Source organism: Drosophila tropicalis, unplaced genomic scaffold (genome assembly GCF_018151085.1).
Source record: "Drosophila tropicalis isolate 14030-0801.00 unplaced genomic scaffold, ASM1815108v1 contig_463, whole genome shotgun sequence".
Classification (NCBI taxonomy): domain Eukaryota; kingdom Metazoa; phylum Arthropoda; class Insecta; order Diptera; family Drosophilidae; genus Drosophila; species Drosophila tropicalis.
In genome coordinates this window covers 1,003,747-1,022,544 of record NW_027172929.1, presented here as the reverse complement: position 1 = coordinate 1,022,544, position 18,798 = coordinate 1,003,747, and the positions used below count along the sequence as shown (strand labels likewise).

The window sequence follows — 18,798 nt, the reverse complement described above, 5'->3', positions numbered from 1 at the left end:
GCCAAAGCAACTTATGCAATGCGTGGGTTTCTAACTGACCTTTGTCTAAGATGTGGTTTTCCCTACAACTCCCCAAAAGAGCGAAAGAGGCTACCTCCTCGTCCATTAATTGAGGAGGCAGGTCGGCAGCTGTTAAATTGACAAATGAGAGATGGAAATCTTTAAATTAACTTGAAGATGATGCTTGTGCTTATGGTATGGGAAGTGTTTAACTTGTTCATCAACGAACTTAACTTTCATAGTTTAAGTGTAAGTAAGTATGGGCAATTCCAAAATGTTGTTAAAGGAAACTTGAAAATTGGGAAAACATTGAATATTGACAAGTTTTGGTAAAAAAGTTAATGTTCTTATTTCATGTATAGATAACTAATGTTCATAGCATATAGAGATCTGACTTAAGGCTTTCTTCTATTTAGATACAAGAATAAAAGTAATTCAAATTCAAATAATTCAGTTTTTTTTGTAAGTTTTGTCTGGTAAATAGCCAAATTTGGGAAACCAAAACGAAATACAAACATTTATTTCACAGTTATTAGAGAGTACATTTGGTTGCAGCCACACCTTTTGGCTTATTGTACTTTCATTTACCTTTGAAATCAATTTACAGCCCAACCAAATCATGTGTATTATGTTGTGTGTGTGTGTTTGTGTGTGTGTAAGCTTTCAATGTGCATTTATAAAGCGTATTATTTGACCATTATAAAACCCAACTGACACTTTTCCTTTTTGGTTTTGCTTCCAGGTGTTGTACCATGAAATTGTATCACATGCACGAGTGGTAAGCTCTTGCATACGTGCCGCCTCCGAAAGGGAGCAACAGCAGCAGCAACAATTGTTAAACCAACAACAACAGCAACAGCAACAACTACAGCAACAGCAGCCCGCCTCATTGACCAGCAATTGCTCTAGTGATTCAACTAACAGCGAATCGGTGACCAAATCGAATAGCCTTAGTAGTGGTTTTGCCTCTTCTGATGCCAATTTATTAACCACTGCCACTGGAGGAGCAATCACAGTAGCAGCAGTCACAGCAACAGCTTCAACACCTTCAGTTCATCATCCAAAGAAAGGTGAAGGAAATTTGGAAAGATTGAGAGATCGTTATCATCTATTATATTTGAAAGCCTTTGAATTGCAACTCTGTTTGGATAATCTACTAAGAAAACGCAGCTCTACAGGGGTAAGTTTGAAAACTTGATCAAAACCAATAAATAAATTAAACATATTGAAATTTCCTCCCTTGATTTGCTTAGATTATGCAATGGGGAAAAAAATGAAAGCAGATAAACTAGAGATAAAGTTTCGTTTTGATTGAAATTAGTTAATGAATCAGGATAGATGAATATAAATTCAAATTGAATTGGTAATCAATGTCAATGGCATTCCATATACACACACACACTCTGATTCTTCTCGTGATAGTATAAAATAAAAAGAGCAGAAAAATAAAAGAAAATGCATACCACAAATTCTTGGAAAATAGAAATGGCACCAACGTCTTTGCAACAGTCGCTTTCCTTTGCTATACATTTTTAGTTTGTTATCCATCGCCAAGTTTGCCAACATGTATGCCAATTGGAGGCATTTCTAATTAAGTTTGTTAAATCAACTTCACTTTGATTTAATTAATTCATTTAGTGAAAATGTTGGCAATGCGACAATGAAGAGTCTCATTTGTGATGGAAAGCCAAAACGAAGAGATGAAGAGAGTGAAATTGGTGAGGGGAAATGCTAACATACATAAATGTAAGATATTTAGTTCCTAGTTGATGGGAAATAGAGTTTTGAAAAACAAAGAAAACTTCTGCCACAGAAGCGCCGGCACTTTCACCTTCCACCACCCTCAATAATGGTAATGATAAGAAGGGCCTTCAGCCTAGACACAAAGATGCAGATGTGAATGGTGGTGAATGGTCCTTGGCCCTTAAGAATAAACATTGCCATATAACAAGGGATGGCTCACAGGGGGAATGCTAATAATAACAACAACAATAATAATAACAATAATAATGAACCATAATCAATGTAATTCAAGTGCATTTGTTTATCTTGCTTCAATGCAATAAGCCATAATGTTGCCAGCAACATGTTGCCAACAACAACGTGACGAGATAGAGACAAAGGCCAAGACACATCTCGTCCCTCGTCTTGTCTCGTCTCTCAGGCACGTCGTAAATTTGATTTGGTTTATTTTCATTTGGTTGTGCTCAATTTTTTTTTGTTATCTTGGGGATTTTTTTGTTGTCGGTCACTTTCATTGGGCCAACCAACAACGAGGAGTCTTTTCTACCTCACAGTTGTTAAAGTTTGTGGGTGACTTTTGTGAACTCTCGTGGATCAGCAGCAGCAACTCTAAAGCCGCCGAGGTGAGGGCGCATAAATTTCACTTTTACTTTTCGACCCCGAACCCAAAGCGTATGCAATTTAATTTTATTTCTATATACTTTTTTTTTTTTTTTGGCAGCTACTTTAATGTTTACTCTGATTTATAACTTCATAAAAATTGCAATTTTTTTGACAGTTGGGGGTTCAATTAGAAAGAGAGAGGGAGAGAGAGAGAGCGAGCGGGAGGATGATGGTAAGCCAAAGGAATAAAAGATGATCAAGAGATGGATTTTTGGCATTTAATGTAATATAATGTTATGTTATGTTGCCGCCTTTTGATGTCTGTCGACTTCATGGCTTATCTTTATGACACAAAATTAGCTAGATTATTATTGTGGCTACAAAAATGTAGAGCACAAAATGGTTTAATGGCCAATGGGGCTCAAAACGTAAAAGGAAAACTTGGCCGGAAAGTGTTGAAAATTGCCAAGGCTTTTGTTGTTCCACATGGACATGAACACGGTATTTGATACGGCAACATGCCGCTGCTGGCTAGAGGCAAGTCAAATGCAAATTGTTGCATCAGAGAGTGCAGCAATGGAAAATGAAATTGTTTCTTCACTAACAACCACCAGCACCACCGCCACCACCACCACCAGTCGGAGAGAAAAGAGGAAGCAGGAGCAGGAGTGGCGGTGGTATGCCCGCCAGCTGGTGCCGCCGCATCAAATGAAGCGGTTTAAAACTTTGACTAGCAGAGAGCCTCCCCAACCAACCAACCAACCAACAACCACTGTGAACTGTTCCATAGCCTTAGGATAGACTGACAGCGAATAGATCCAGAGATGTGGATTATATAGTGTGGGTCAGATTTGAGTTTAGTTGTGGTTGTTGTTGTTATTGTTGTTGTTTGGCTTGCCTTAGTTGGCAGTGGTGATGCGTGTGTTGAATGAATTACCACAAGGCAAGTCGGCAGAGTGAAAGATACATATACATGGACATATATGTATTTCACTCGGCACGAGTCTTCCTTTTACTCCAACAGTGTTTTTTCCTGTAGCCTTTGCTGTTACTGATGATGCTGCTGATCTTTGCAAATTATAGACAATTAAATTGTTGCCTGTTTACAAAACGTTTTCCAATTATAACCAATGGGCCAAAGAGGAAGAACTTCAAACCAGGAAACGATTAGAGCAAAAAGAGGATGCAACAACAGCAGGCAGACAAAACTGGGTCAATGTGTTTATAAGGCCCAGACTTTCACTACTAGGCTAAAAAAAAAAACCCAAATCGATGCAATGAATGCAAAATCAAAGTTACTCTTCCACTCTCTGTGTGTCTTTGTGTGTACGACTAAAGATGGTGGTAACTGACGAGAGGATGTGAGGATGTGGCACATTAAGCTGTCAAAGGATTGAATTCATCTTCACACTGAAGGGTGATTTAACAAAACTGAGAGTCTCGTCACTACTGCAAACAAACAATATGCTTTCGAGATGTTATTACAAAGCGCAAAGAAAATCAATAATTCAATCTGTGTTAACTAAAAGATAATCTTAGCTTAACCCTCAAAGTTTCAGGTCTTTTTTGAAGAACTATTTAATACAAAATTTTCAACATTTTGGCAATTAAAGTATGCACATGACAGTTTTTAGAGCCTTGAGCCTTGTTAGAAACGTTTTGCCCACGTTTAGAGATCATTAGTTAGCCATTTGAAGTCAAATTCAAACATTTCTTAATAGTAATATACGGATTGCTTTGAGTTTCCTTAAATACCTAACAATTTGGCCAATATTTCTTGTCGTCTAAAGAGATTTCCACCCACAGAAAAAGAAACACACACCACTCTAGTGTATGCAATTATGTAAATGAATCTTTAAACAGGATATGGAGGCAGGTTTTTGGTTGCACCACCCCAAAACAAGCTTAAATAGATCATCTCAATAGGCAATAATGAAGCATGAAATAACCACACGAAACTAGCATTATCTTGGATAATTGAAAACACAAAAAACAAAACCAAAATGGCGGTGGGGTGGGGGGGGTAAACCCCAAGGAATTTGCCTCCTCTCTCCGCTCTTCCCCCCCTATTCTGTCATCATGCTCTCAGTTGTTGGTGTGTCATTAACTTGTGGACTAAAAGTAGATCAACTAACGGTATTGCTTTTGGCCGCTGCTGCTTCAAGCCAAGTGTTTGGCCACATTATAAAACAATTTCTCACTCTAAATACGTACAACAACAACAACAACCGATCCGCCCAATTTGCCTGCTAACCACACTGAACACACTGAAGGCTAACCTGAAGTTTCCAATTACATGAACCATTTTTGTAACAATTTTTTTTCTTCTTTATTTCTCCTTTATTGTTGTTGTTGGTGTTGCTGCTGTTTTTATTTTGGCTTGGGGCTAATTACTTGGCCACTGTCCGAAATCAAAAAAAAAAAAAAAAAAAAAAACTCTCTGCAACTCTCCGATTGCAACTGCAACACCAACAAACTTGCCACGCGCAACTCCCAGTTGCCTCATCGAAAGTGAGACTCTGTTTAGGAGGAGGCGGTAATTATTTTTCAAAACTGGACCAAAAAGATACATAAAGCCAAAACAAAAAACTCACAGAGAGAAAGAGAGAGAGAGAGAAAAATAGGAAAAAAAGGAAGAGAAGAAAAAGAAACATTTTTTTTTTTTTTCTATTTTTGTTTATGGGAAAAAAGTGAAACCTATCCTCTATGTGTATGACTTGTGAACCATTGTTTGGCTTCCATGGAATGTTGTGGCATTTAATGTGAGTGTGTGTGTGTGTGTGTGTGATTGTGTGTGTGGCATGAAGCATGAGGCATTTAGGCTTCCGTGTTGCTGCTGCTGCTGCTGCCATTTCCAACTGCTTGTGGTGGGTGGCACGCCCCTTTTTCTATCGTTGTTGCAGAAAAACCAAAAAAAAAATTTACATAATTATTGTGATTTAATTTTTCTCTTCTCTCCTTCTCCTTCTCTTTCTCCCTCTGTCTCTATGTGAGTGAATTTTCCGGGATTTATCATTTAGTAAATGCTTTCGACATCAACTTTTTAGTTCCGATTCCGACTTTTTTTGTCAGATTCACACTGTCAGCAATTATTATGCCATTAAATAATGATGATGACATTTATACGAATCATACATCATACATACATCATTTGATTCATTTTACATACCATAAATATGTATGGTTTATACAGTCTTTGACATATTTGCATAGTTGTTGAATTTTTGTTTTTTTTTTTTTTTTCTGGGTGTGGACAAATTTTTCGATTGATTAATGCCGACGATTTGATTGATGTCTTGTTGTTGAGAGCCAATTAAATTTATAAGTTTTATTTTAGTGATAATAACCAACGACTACCCTGTAATTTGAAGATGATTAAAAGCATATTAGTAGGCAATTAATTGTACATGAAAAGAAATATTTACCAATACTTTGATTATGATAGATCTCCTCCACCCTTTGGGGTTTGATTGATTTGAAATTAAAGCACACACACACACACAACAGAGTATGTGAAAGTCGATAAGTGAGATCGGTAGAGACTATTTGTCTGGGATATGTAAATTTTGTGATTAATTTTGGAGTCAGTTATATCACCAATATGCCAAAAGTCATCCTCCCCTCGATTGTGCCTCCTGCTGCTGAAGACGTCATCAGAGTCAAATTGAGGGCATTCTTCTTGGTCAACATCAGATGATGATGATGATTTACGATCAAATGGATACAAGAAATATAGAAACCAGTATAACAACAATGGAAAATCAAATTGACGGCAGCTGTGGTAAACAAACGGCAGGAGCAGCTGCTCCCCACCTCCTCCTCCTCCTCCTGCATTGGTTTGGGGGAAAAGTAAACATTGAGAGCAGACAGAGCAGAGAGCAAGCAACATGCTGCTGCTGCAACATTATCCATGAGACATCTTCCTCCAAGACTTCTTTCAAGTCAACAAGGCAAATTTTCCTCTTTCCGACTCACATCATCTTCTCCATCCTTCTCTTACAATTGGTTGGGGGTCTGTGTCTGTTTGTCATATTGACATTTGCCAAATGTCAAATAAGCATTGTTTGCCCATTTTTGTGTTTTTTTTTCCTTTTCATTTTGTTGTCGTTGTTTCTGTCTCTTTTCTATTCTGATGAAATGATTTTTTATTAGTATTTAATTTTTCCTTTGTTATTTGCCGTCAGCCAGTGCCAGTGTCTGACTGCAGTAAATCAAAGCAACACCTTAAATAGACAACCAAAAACAACCGACAAAAAACAAACAACAACAAAAAAAAAAGGCACTAAACAACCTGCAAATTATGAGCAATTGCTGCGTGGTGGACGACAGAATCAGGCATTAAAATCTCTTTTTGTTTTGGTTTTCGAGTGGGCTTACAACACCCACGCAATGAACACGGGCCACAGGCAAGCTGCAAATGTTGCAGCAACATACATATTAGGGTCATGATTTAAGAACAAACAGGAACAACAACCAGACTAAAAAGAGTAGTGTAAAGTAAAGTGAAAATATGCAAAATGTTGCCAGCCTGTCGACAGCTCTGTCGATGTTTGTCAGAGGGCGTTAAATCCGACCAAGTTGCAATGTGACAACTTCAAATTGTTGTATATATGTACATAGATGACATCAGGAGGAGATGAGGGGAGACATGAAGGGATGGTGGTGGCTAGTAAAAACAAAGAGAAGGCTTTGCTAAATTTAGCATCTAATGCGATTTGTAATAGTTGCGCTAAATTGTGGACGTTGTTGTCGTCGTTGCTGTTGCTGTTGCTGCCGTACCAGGAAATGTTTTTCCACCAGCAGCAGCAGCAGCAACAATGAAAGTAATAATATTGTCGCTGCAGTCGCGGGTGATGTTGGATTCCAAAATGCTGTGGGTTGGCGTTGTCGTTGTCGTCGTCGTCGTCGTTGACTCCAGTCAAGTCGCTTCGAATGGGCCAGGAGGAGAAGGAGGTGTGGGCCAAGCATTTGTGCATGTTGCTAGTCGGTTTTCCATATGACTTGAAAAAATTTCATGTTGCTCATGTCGCTTGTCCAAATGTTAGCATTGCCTGCTGTTGTTGTTGTTGCTGTTGCTGTTGCTGCTGCGGGTTTTCGACGCGTTTTTCGTCTGTTTTGTTTTTTCGCCATTGTTGTTGTCGCAATTTTTTGTCGCACTACCAAATGCAATGTATTTCAATAGTTGTTTGTTTGTTTGTTTGAGAATACATTGAGGTTTATACTTTAATCGTTTTATGGCCAATTAATGGTCACAAGGTGCTTACATAATAATTCTCTTTTAAAATTTAAAGAAAGATTAGCAAGAGAATAAGTAAAGCAAACGAAACGAAGCCTCGTTGTTAACCAAACTAAGTCAAAGTTTTGTTTATTCTATAAATATTTCATAACTCAAAAGTCTCTAAATGTAAATAATGGCAATACTTTGAAAACTTTTAATTGGATTGGTTAATATCTTCTTCTTTGTCAGTCAGTCTTAGCTAACCCTTTTTTATTTATATTCAAAAGTTATTGGGAATCAGTTAGGTTTTTGCAGCTAGGATACTTCAGTTTATAGAAGGTCAGAGAGTTTAAACAACAAATTCAAGAAGGGGCATGATAAAGTTAAGTCTTTTTTTAATATACTCGATAACAAACCCTTCACCTGTCGCTGCATTCCTTCCTTTTGAGAATCACAAATTCTATTCTTGTCACTTTTGATTTGAACTTCGTGTTGAAAATCAGGTTTCAAATCGAATGACATTTATGTTGATATTTGCATTGTTTTCACATAAAACGTAGATAGAACCTCTCAATACTTAATTATTATTGCTCTTGCTCCCTTCTTAATAAAAATATATATATAAATTTTTTAATGCAACTGAGCTGAGAAGGGGAAAGAACAAATTTTCAATTTCAACTCACGTTTTCTTAGTTTGTGGTGTATTATTTTATGATTGCATGATAATTGCTGCAACACAAACAGATGTTAATGAAGGTTTCCACTGTCGCTCCACCTCCCCCCCAACCAACCCCCCGTATGTATATCGATGACGTGAAAGCGTTTAATGATAATTAATCGCTTGACTCCGCCAACGCCGATGACGTCGACGACGATGTGTGAGAAATTCATAAATAAATTCAACAAAAATATAGAAACCAAAACGAACAACAAACCAACAATTACAGTAGCCTGAGCAAAACAACAATAAGGCAATAAACAAAACGCAAGTGTTTAACAAATTTTCCCACAATAAAGAAAAACAAAACAGAAAACAGGGAAAAAATGAAAAACGTTGTTTGTTTCTAAAGAGAAATTGTGACAAAGCGTAGAATTGCGTGTATGAGAGATTTGTATCGTTTTTTGAGATCTTGGAAAAAAGTTTTCCCTAGTCGCCCCACATGCTATCCCTTCCAAACCCATGAGAATTGGATAAATGAGGTGCTAAGTGAGACAACACGAAGCAACAACAACAGCAACAACAATTGGTTCCTTTAAAGAGTTCACTGGAAATGCTCCAACTTGCTTGAGATAAACTTGAACTGATTTTTTCCAGCTAAAAGAAGGCCCCTATATTATACATACATATATCTAGGCTCTAGTGACTCGAGATCTTTTGATGGTGGCAGGCGTTGCCTTTTGCATATTGGATTCAATTTCTTCTGGGGCGTTTTTTGTGTTTCATTTAGCATAATAAGCCCATAAATTGGATAGAACGAAACAAGACCGAAACGACGACACAACGAGACAACTGTGGGTCGACCCGACCGGCTGTGATTGTGAGTTGGAGTTGACAGAAGAAAAGATTAAAGCCGCTGCCAGCATACACACATACGTACATACATACATACATACATACAAATGTTACATGGCTTAATCGGGTAAAAGGTGTGGAAGGACGGTGGGACGTTGGTATGGGGGGTTATCATCTTCTTTTACAGAGAGATTATACCGTTTATCAACGGCTTTTCCGGTTAATTTGTAGAAAAATTTCAAGATTTAGTTGCCTACAAATGCGGGAGGCGTTATGTTAATTTAATAGAAAGTTCACCTACCTAGATGATAACAAGATTAGGCCGATGAAATTAATTCTTAATTTGTTGGAAACCTAAACAAGATTATGCCGAAAAGAAGAAGTCATCAGGTCTCTTGTAACAATCTCAACTTTGTGTCTATTTTATTTTTATCTAAAAACATTTTATTAAGACTCTATCAATTGATCAGTTCAAGTTCAGGTTCTAGTAAGGCCTATAAGATCTTCTACTTAAATTGTTAGAGTTGAGACCTTGCGACAAATACAAACTTTATCCTATCATGACAAGAAGTTTCTTGGTCATGTTTTAAAGTAAACATAATCTGTATCGTAACCCAAACTATCCTATCCTTTCCCATCCTATACGATTCCTATTCCAAGCTGTATCCCATCCTGACGATCCTATGGATAATGGATTCGTATTCATTCATTTAGACGTAAATGTTTTTGTGTGTTAATCCTATCCAATCCAAATCTGTATCCCTCTTCACAATCAAAGTGAATTGTAAACTTACATTGTCTATAACTCAACTGTTCAATCGTAGTTTCGATTGGCATTGCTTTCATGTTAGCTATAAAACTTAATTGAATTGAAATCTGTTTCGAGATGATTAGATCATTTTTGGACTTCTTCCCTTCTTCTTTAGCAAGTTTTAGCAATTGAGGCTCTTACATTTCTTTGTTCATTTTCCTCTTAGTTGTTTGATTCTTTGTAGGTATTTTCATTTTTCAGATTTTTGTTTATTTAACTTGTTTGAGATTGGTCCATTTTTGTGAGTTCACCTTCACAGATGCTGTGCTTGGTTGTTTGTGTATGTTTTTAATCCAAATGGCGCCTTCTCATAAATCATCTGGACAATTACCTCATGGTTCTTAGAGGCGGTGTGTCGAGTGGTCGAGAGGGACGGCCTGGTTAAGAGATGTAAGATCTTAAAAATAAGAACTCGACCTTCAATTGGCCTCGCATTTTCTATGGGGAACAAATTACGCAAAATCATTAATTAACATCATCTGTTGGTGTTGCTTATGGGTATTGGTTATTGGATTGGATTGGTTGGGCTCCATGAAAAGCCATCAAATTGTTGTTGCTGCTTTTTTTGGGGTTAATTGTAAAATTCCGAAATGTAAATTTTGTTTTTATTGAGTGCTAAAAACAAAAATTCTTGCCATAGAGAAACTGTAAAGTTTAATGATTAAATTAGATGTTGTGGGGTGGCATTCAAGGTCAAATGAGGTTTAAGTAACACAGACAGACAGCAGATGGGGGGGAAAAGTAAATGTATTTAGGAAAAGCTACTACATCCCCTCTCCCTTTCTTGCTAGCCACATGTTTATGTTGTTGTGTTTTTTCTCGCCTCTTTGGATTATCTGTCATCTGTCTGGTTTAACTGTTTGTCTGCCACTTTGGTCTGTCCACCCGCTCGTCGTTGTTGTCTCGTGTGTAGACTCAACAACTAAACTCAAAAAACAGCAAAAAAAAAAAAAAGTGGAAAATTCAAAGCAATTATAAATATTTTTTTCTCACATTTTCTTTCAAACGAAATGTTACGTGATATGAGGAGGAGAAAGAAAAGACAAAAAAGACAGGAAAAGCTAAAAGATTGACCATGGCTAACTAAGAGCAAGTAGAGAAAAAAAGATATATATACATATGTTTTTCACATGACAGTGATCAAGATCAGACCAATTAAATATTGAATTCCGGATTTTTGTTTATTAACCTGCTCTCTTTTTTTTGGCTTTTGCAGAATGGTCTGGATGACGACGACGACGACGACGAGGAAGACGATGATGACGATGACGATGATGAAGATGAAGACACTGAAGACGATTCATATGGCTATGAAGGTGAAGATGTCAACGACGGAGCCACTGAGGATGATCTAATTGATCATCATTCTGATTTAGATTTGGATAACGATATCAATATCATAATCCATAAGAATCCATTAACAAAAAAGCAATTGCAACGCTGTCAAGTGGTAACCACTGAAATTGTAGTACAACAAGATTCACAAAAGTCTCATCAAACGTCTGAGGAACATCATCATCATCATCATCATCAGACGGCATCAGGAGGCGATTGTATTAAAACTCAAAAGGTAAGGATCATTTGCATATGCTTAGTTATTTTTCCTTCCTTTTTTGTTTAGTTTTTTTTTTTTTTTTTTTTTCGTATTTTTCGTGGCTATGACTAAATTTGGTTACTGCCATATGTTCTTTCGTATAGTTATTGTTGTTTTGTTTGATGTCTATTTATGCATGTGACTGCCTGCTGCCTGCCTTTTCCTCTAATCTTAAGAAAAAAAAAAGAAAAAAGTATTGTCAACTTTTTGAAAAAAAAAAAGCAAACCCCGTTAACCCTAGAACCCAAAAAAAGGTACTAACAAATGATCTTTGGCCAAAAAGAATAAGAAAACAAAAAACCAAACCTTGTCCTTTCCTTATTACACACACACACACACACACATAAAACAAGTTGGCAGCACTGCTTAAGGCAGATGAAGGAGCAGATGAAGAAGAAAGAGCAGCATATGTTTTGTTTTCCTTATGTCTTTCTGTTTGTTTGTCCACCCCGCATTCGCTTAACCTTTATATTCTTAAACCCACAACTCCACTCCATATATTCAGCCCGGCGACGAAGCCGACGAAGAGGAGGAAGAAGAAACAGAAGCTGACGAAGCAGACGTCGTTGACTTTGTCATTGCGAAACGTTGCTGGCGTCCAACGCTCAAGTCATCGAATCTCCAACCAGTGGCAACTCTAACCGATTTTGAAGCTGACTCCGAGAGCAGTGATCTAGAGCAAATCCAAGAGCAATTAAGACGAAACTATTACAATCCACGGTATAGGCCATACATTCCAAACAACAGCAGCAACAATACTGTCGACATCATCATGTCACAGGCCAATAGTTCGGGTTCAACAAGCCATTTGCAACAACAACATCATCATCATCATCATTCCATGCTTCAGATGCGTAACAAAATGTTGCCTCCCACCCATTCAATGAGTGTCGGTGTCGGCGGCGTCGTCGGCGTTGGCGGTGCCAGCAATTGCTCAACTAAATCAAAAAGCATTGCTGTCGCTGTTATTACACCCAATTCGCATGGCAATGGCAATGCCAATAGCAATAATGCCAATGGCAGCAACTCCACTTATCACAATGATTTGACCAAATCACCTTCCGTGTTGAGGAAGTCTCGCCATCATAATGATACATCCAAATTTAATCGTTCCAATCGTAAATCGAAAAACTGCGCCATTTTCTACTTTAAACATTTGGATACCGATAATGAGACGGCAAGTGGAGCGGGTACAGATCACAATGGGGAAGTGGATATACAATTGGATCATCAGCATCACCAGCACCACCAGCACCACCATCACCAGCACCAGCACCACCACCACCACCACCCTCCACAATTGGTGGGAGCCAGCGATGTAAGTATTCATTTCTTTAGAGCTGGTGACAATGACTTGGTGTTGGTAAACATTCTCATCCTCAGTCCAGAAATATAAAGATATATCATCATGGTTAAACAGCCAATCAGACGCCTCCTTGCCCCCAATTGTTTATGTTTTTTTTTGCTTTGGCATGATTCGTTGTATTAATAAACATACATATATATTTGGCTTGTAATTAACTTTAATAACTAATTTCTTTTGGCATGTCTAACACAAAATTTCTTAATTAACTTGATCGTTGTTATTGTTGTTGTTATTTGGATAGTGGTAGTAGTCTTTATTACAAGTTATCATCCATCATTAATCATCAAGTGGACTTTCGAAAAATGAAAAAACAAAAACTATTTATATACTTATATAGATTTGAATATAAGTTAGCCGTAGGGCTTAATTTAGAGAGAGAGAGAAATGTATGTCAGGGAGGCCAAGTTCTTTTTTGCACCCTTGAGCTGTTAAGAGTTCCGGTTAAACAATTCATAAACAAAAGGTGAAGGGTTATTAATAATAGAGAGAAAAAAAGAGAGAAACTTTAACAACTGAGACATTGTTTAAAGAAAAACTAAAACTTCTGCATATTAAAATTCAACCTATAAGGTCGACATTAATATAAATAAATAGCAAAAACACAATGGCGAAGAAAAAAAAAAAAAAAGCCTGACAAGCCACAGGCAAAGAGGTAACACCATTTGGTGCAGAAAGGCGTCGTCACTGGCAGCAGCAACAGCAGCAGCAAAAGCAACAGCCAAAAGCAAATTGACGACCATGTTGCTCATGGCGTAGGTCGTCGTAGTCGTCGTTGTCGATGTCTAACTCTCCTCTCCTCTCTGGCGGCATTTGAAGACAGAGCTTCAAAAGATTTGTTACTTTTTGCTGTTGATTTTGTTGTTGCTGTTGGTGGTTGGTGTTGTTATTTTGCCACTTCATGCTGAAGTTGAAGTTGCAACTCCAACTCCAACTACAAGATACAATTTGCCATTTTGCGCAAGTAATGCTAATTAAACTTCATTTTCTTCAACCTCATCTTCATCTTCATTCGTATACACACATACACACATACATACATACATATATTTTTTGTTTCTTTGTTTGAGAGTTGACTCAATGACTGAATTGAATGTTCCTTTACTCCTCTCACCCCTCCACCAACACATATCTAGATACTTAAATCGGCTGATGCCTCTACCGATGATGACGACGAGGGTTGGCTTTATACAGCAACAGCAACAACAGCTATAGGCACAGCAACAACAGCAGTAACAACAATTGTGGATGGTCTTCAGTCGACTGACATTTCATCAACAACAACAACATCATCTTCTGGAGTTAAAACTTCAATCAGTGACGATTCTGATAAGGAGAATAAGGAGGCGACTTTAGTTACCACAACCACCAGCAGCAGCAACAACACCACCGCTACCACCAATACGAATGCTATAGCAGTAGCAACATTGACCAACAACAACAACAACAACAACAGCAGCAGTAACTACGATAGCAGCAGTGCCTGCTCCTCATCCAATTCAAACGGTGTACACACAGAGACATCGGCAACATCGCGAGTTACACAAATGCAACGAAACGTTGCCGTTGTTGGGGCATGCGACATGGACGACCACGACAACAACAACATGCAGATGCTGCAATGCAAAATCAATGGCAATGCCAGCAGCGGCAGCAGCAGCAATGAAGCAAGACACATCATTAGCAACAATTGCTACAAACAACAGCAGCATCAACAATTGCCAGGCGACAACAACAATCAGTCGGATTTGAACAGCAGCCACAACAGCAGCAACAACAACAATAACAATAATAACAACTGCAATCATCCAAAAATGGGCGTGGATTTGGAGAACATTGATGAGGCAACTGTTGATATGGCAAATGGAAATGCACATCAGCAACAACAGGTAAGCAATTTGCAATAGGTTCAATGTTCAACAAAGGTTAACAAAATCAACATACAGCACAGAATTAAAGAGAAATAAGAAGACTACCAAAACCGAACCGAAGTAAATGTCAATGATTTAGATAATCAAAGAGTTGTTTTTTCCATTGCAAATAATTAGTATAAATCATTTCGTAAAAGAGACAATGCAGTTTTTTTTCTAGGGAAGAATCAATCTTGGGGCCCATTAGCTAAAAGCTAAAGGCAAAAGGCATCTTTTTGCCATTCATAGACCACAATCGGAGCAAACAAATCGCATAAAACCGAAAAAGAAGAAAATAATAAACAAAAACCAACAAATCTGCTGCAAATATTGCACAAGTTCCCACAGACATTTGGAGTCTGAAGTCAAAAAATGCAACTGGCAAGTCTCGATCATGTCCATGTCCATGTCCAAGTCCATGTCTTGTGTCTAGAGTGCCTCTCTTTGGCCCTCTCTGTGACTTGTGTCAATAAAGTTTCGTTTTGTTTTGCTGTTCAATAAATGGCTACCGCCTTACCTCTAAAAACCCAAGACGACCGACCAACCGACCAACCGACCGACCGACCGACTGATCGAGGGACCCTCTCTCAAATGATTAAGCAAATGGCATAATGAAAGCGAATCATGCACTAGCTATAAGTAACTTCAAGAGTTGACTGCAAAAATTGTGGAAAGTAAAACGAAATTAACTTTACAGAAACGAAACGAAAAAAAAAAAAAAAAAACGTGTGATTTATTTCTTCATCTTCAGCAACAATTGAAAGGGACAACAATATATATGTAGGTATATACAAATATACAGGAGGGAGGGGGAAGTCATAGATTTATAGCAGGGAATTTGGCATCTGTCAATCTCTATAGTTTTCTCAATTTTTAGTTGGGTTTTCCTTTTGCCAGGAAGTCAACTTAACCGACAGCTGATTGATTTGACTTCGCTTTCGTTTAATATTATTAATTAAATTTCACCATTTTCGTTTCGTTTTTCGTTTTTGGTTTTTGCTTTTAGCAGACCAACAATTTTTATAGTCGTGCCGATATATGCAACATTAGTGTTTGGCCCACTGAAACAGCAATTAATGGAAATACAAATGGCAATCGTTTGCCACCAAGATCCCCGGCCAAATCAACGAAATCCCAGGCAAGCAGCAGCAATGCCACAATGTCAGCGGCTTGCCAATCGCCAGTTAAGGTAAGTGTGTCTAAAGGAAATTCTTTTTCTTTTCCCCAAATAGATCTACTTCTAAAATGTGTTGGCTTTTTTGCTTTCACCTCCTTGAAATTTGTCTCACACACACACCATATCCATTGCATAAAATGATTAATGAGTGCAACTGCATTTGTAAGTTACCCTTTCATCGTCGTTGCACTACTTAATCATTTCATATGACACTTAAGGTGCGTGTCCAAGTCAGTCAGTAAGTCAGACTCGACAGACTCCTCCAGGTCTCAGAGTCACTCTCTGGGTAAAGAGATGGCGGCTTGACTCCTTTGTGTGGTTTCAATTTCGCTTGAAATTCATTCAAGCAATCGCAAAATGTTGTTGCTGTTGGCTCCACTTGGTCGTGGTCCACTTTGATAGGCTCTCAAATTTCTCTTATCGCTTTACGATATTTGTTTTTTTTTTTTTTTGGTTTTTTGCATGTTTATTTGACGGTAAAACAAGCAAGTTAACAAGATGTTATTAGTGCGCCTAATGGCTTATAATTTTTCGTATATGCCATGATTAAAAGTTTCATAAACTCTTGTTGTTATTTAATAAAGACCTCTTACTTCGCTTTAGCATAAGTATATACATGTTTGGAGACAGAGCAACTCTTAGGAATTTTTTCAAATCGATTGTTAAGATATTGATTGAGTTTTGAGCAAACTATAGAGTCTAGACCAAGTTGGTTGCTTGACCTTCAAAGAAATACAAAAAATCGCTGACGATAACCGATTATTAAGTTATTGTTTACCATAAACTAATGGTTATGGTAGATTAAATGATTTAATCGATTCATTTTCAAACAAGATACTTATTGAATTACTGAGACATAAATAAAACCATACGATCTCATTGGCATACGATATTTGTCATTTTCAGTCTAGATAAAGAGCTCAAGAGAAGGAAAAGGGTCAGAAAAGATAAGAAAAACTATTAAACTATTTGAGAAATGAACGGTCTTGAGATTTCAATTTTATCCCCATATTAGTCCTTTGAACTTGTAAATGGATCTGTAAAAGAACTGTCAGGGCATTTGTCTTGGGAAGCTCTTGATACTTCTCCTTCCTCTTCTTGGAGATATCCTAAAGAGTCCTTTTTGGGGAAAGAAAGGAAGTACTTAGTATAGATGGACAATTCATTGACTTCAAACGATGATTAATCTTAAGTTGTGGTCTTTGCGATGCAATATCAATGCCTTTTGGTGGAGTGTCAACGTCTTTGACGTCCTCCTGCCTGTGTGTGTGGAGTGTCTTTTGGACACTCTCACTTTTTGGTCATGTTTTGTTGTTGTTGCTGCTGCTATAATTTGCATTTGTCGCACACACGCAATATAAAATTTTCACTGACTGACTTGGCCGGCCAGGCAGACTTTGCCATGCCGAGGGCCAATCTGGAGACCTGCTACGCATGTTTGTGCAACACACACACGCACACACACACATACACACACTCATGTTGATTTATTGAGAGTGAAATTTGTGCAACTTTGATTAATTTTTGGCAAATTTAGTTTGCCGGTTGGTTTTTTCCTGCCGCTAGTCCATTTATATTATCGGGCCCCAGGTTGATGACGTTCAATCTGATATATTGTGTGTGTTTTTTCGTGTCTTTCTTCCTTCATTATCTTTAAATTATATTATCATGTGATTCCAGTTGTCGCAAATTACTAATAATCATATATATTCTATTTGTATAGTAATGGTAAATATTCCAAAATGATTATAATGACGATCCCATTAGAAAAATGAAAAATAAAGTCCAGATAGAGAGATGGAGAGAGAGATTTCAAATCGATTTTTGCGGTTTTATCTTATCTAGTTTGTCGCTAGTTAGAGTCTCTTTCTCTCGCCCTCGAGTAGAGAGTCTCTCTCTCTCTCTTTCTGTTTCTCTGAAGAGTCATTATCAAACTTGGTTTATTTTAATTTGCTTCAGTGGTGCGTGGAGCGGTCGAGGGAAGTACAGGTGGGGTGGGGTTGGGGGGCGGAGCAGGGGTGCAGTGCAGTGAAAAGAGCCAAGTGGGGCTACCTTTCAGTTTGATTCGCAACGTTGCCGTTAACAGACACACTGAGAGCGTGAATTGGCCCGGCCAGCAAACAAAAAAAAAAAAAAAAACAATAGAAAGCCAAAGCCAAAAGCAACAACAATAACTATATAAACGCGAAAATTGCAACAACAATAAATACATATAACCAACTAACTACTACAAATCGAAACAGTGACTGTCAAACTATTTGCCATTTGTGTGCCCTCGATTTCAATTTGGTTTGTTTTTGCGATAAGATTTGCCATTTCATTTTCTTTCGTTTTTTTTCTTGTTGTTTTTTGTGCGTGCCGCTATAAAAAATAAAAACAAAGTGACCAAACCAAAAGAAAAAGAAAACAGTAGCAATTGTCAAGGCCCAAAGAGCCAGAGGAAGGCGGAACAGGAGGAGGGCAAGAGTTGTGTGGACTTTTTGAGTTAAAAGTTTCCAGTTTTGTCTTCTTAATTGGCCATACAAAAAGCGCACACACACACACACACACACACACGAAACTGAAGCTAAACTCATATAATTGCCTTTAATTATCGCAAACGCCCAATCTCTGAGGCGAGGCCAGAGTTGCACATTTGAACGGTGGATGAACAAGAGGAGAAGACAGTTGGTCGCAGAGGGAGGGAGTGGGGTTTGGTCCAACAGTGAAACGGTCAAGTTTTCACCAGAGTTGCCGCATTAGAAAATCGTTTCCGTTTTGTGTTAAACGCCTAAGGAGGGGGCCACATCTGTGTGTGTGTGTGAGTGTGTGATCATCAACCTCACTTCGACCTCCTCAACGTCCTCCTGGTCTATGCCTCTCAAAC

General features: G+C 38.0%; 1 protein-coding gene across 1 annotated transcript in view; it reads left to right on the top strand.

Moving 5' to 3' along the window:
• Positions 1-18,798, top strand: part of klar (klarsicht) — a 147,766-nt gene that overhangs the window by 112,568 nt on the left and 16,400 nt on the right. Inside the window, 5 exon segments of the mRNA XM_068287172.1 lie at positions 743-1,180; positions 11,105-11,458; positions 11,988-12,800; positions 13,982-14,734; positions 15,762-15,944. Of these exon segments, the coding sequence (XP_068143273.1) occupies positions 743-1,180; positions 11,105-11,458; positions 11,988-12,800; positions 13,982-14,734; positions 15,762-15,944 (2,541 nt within the window).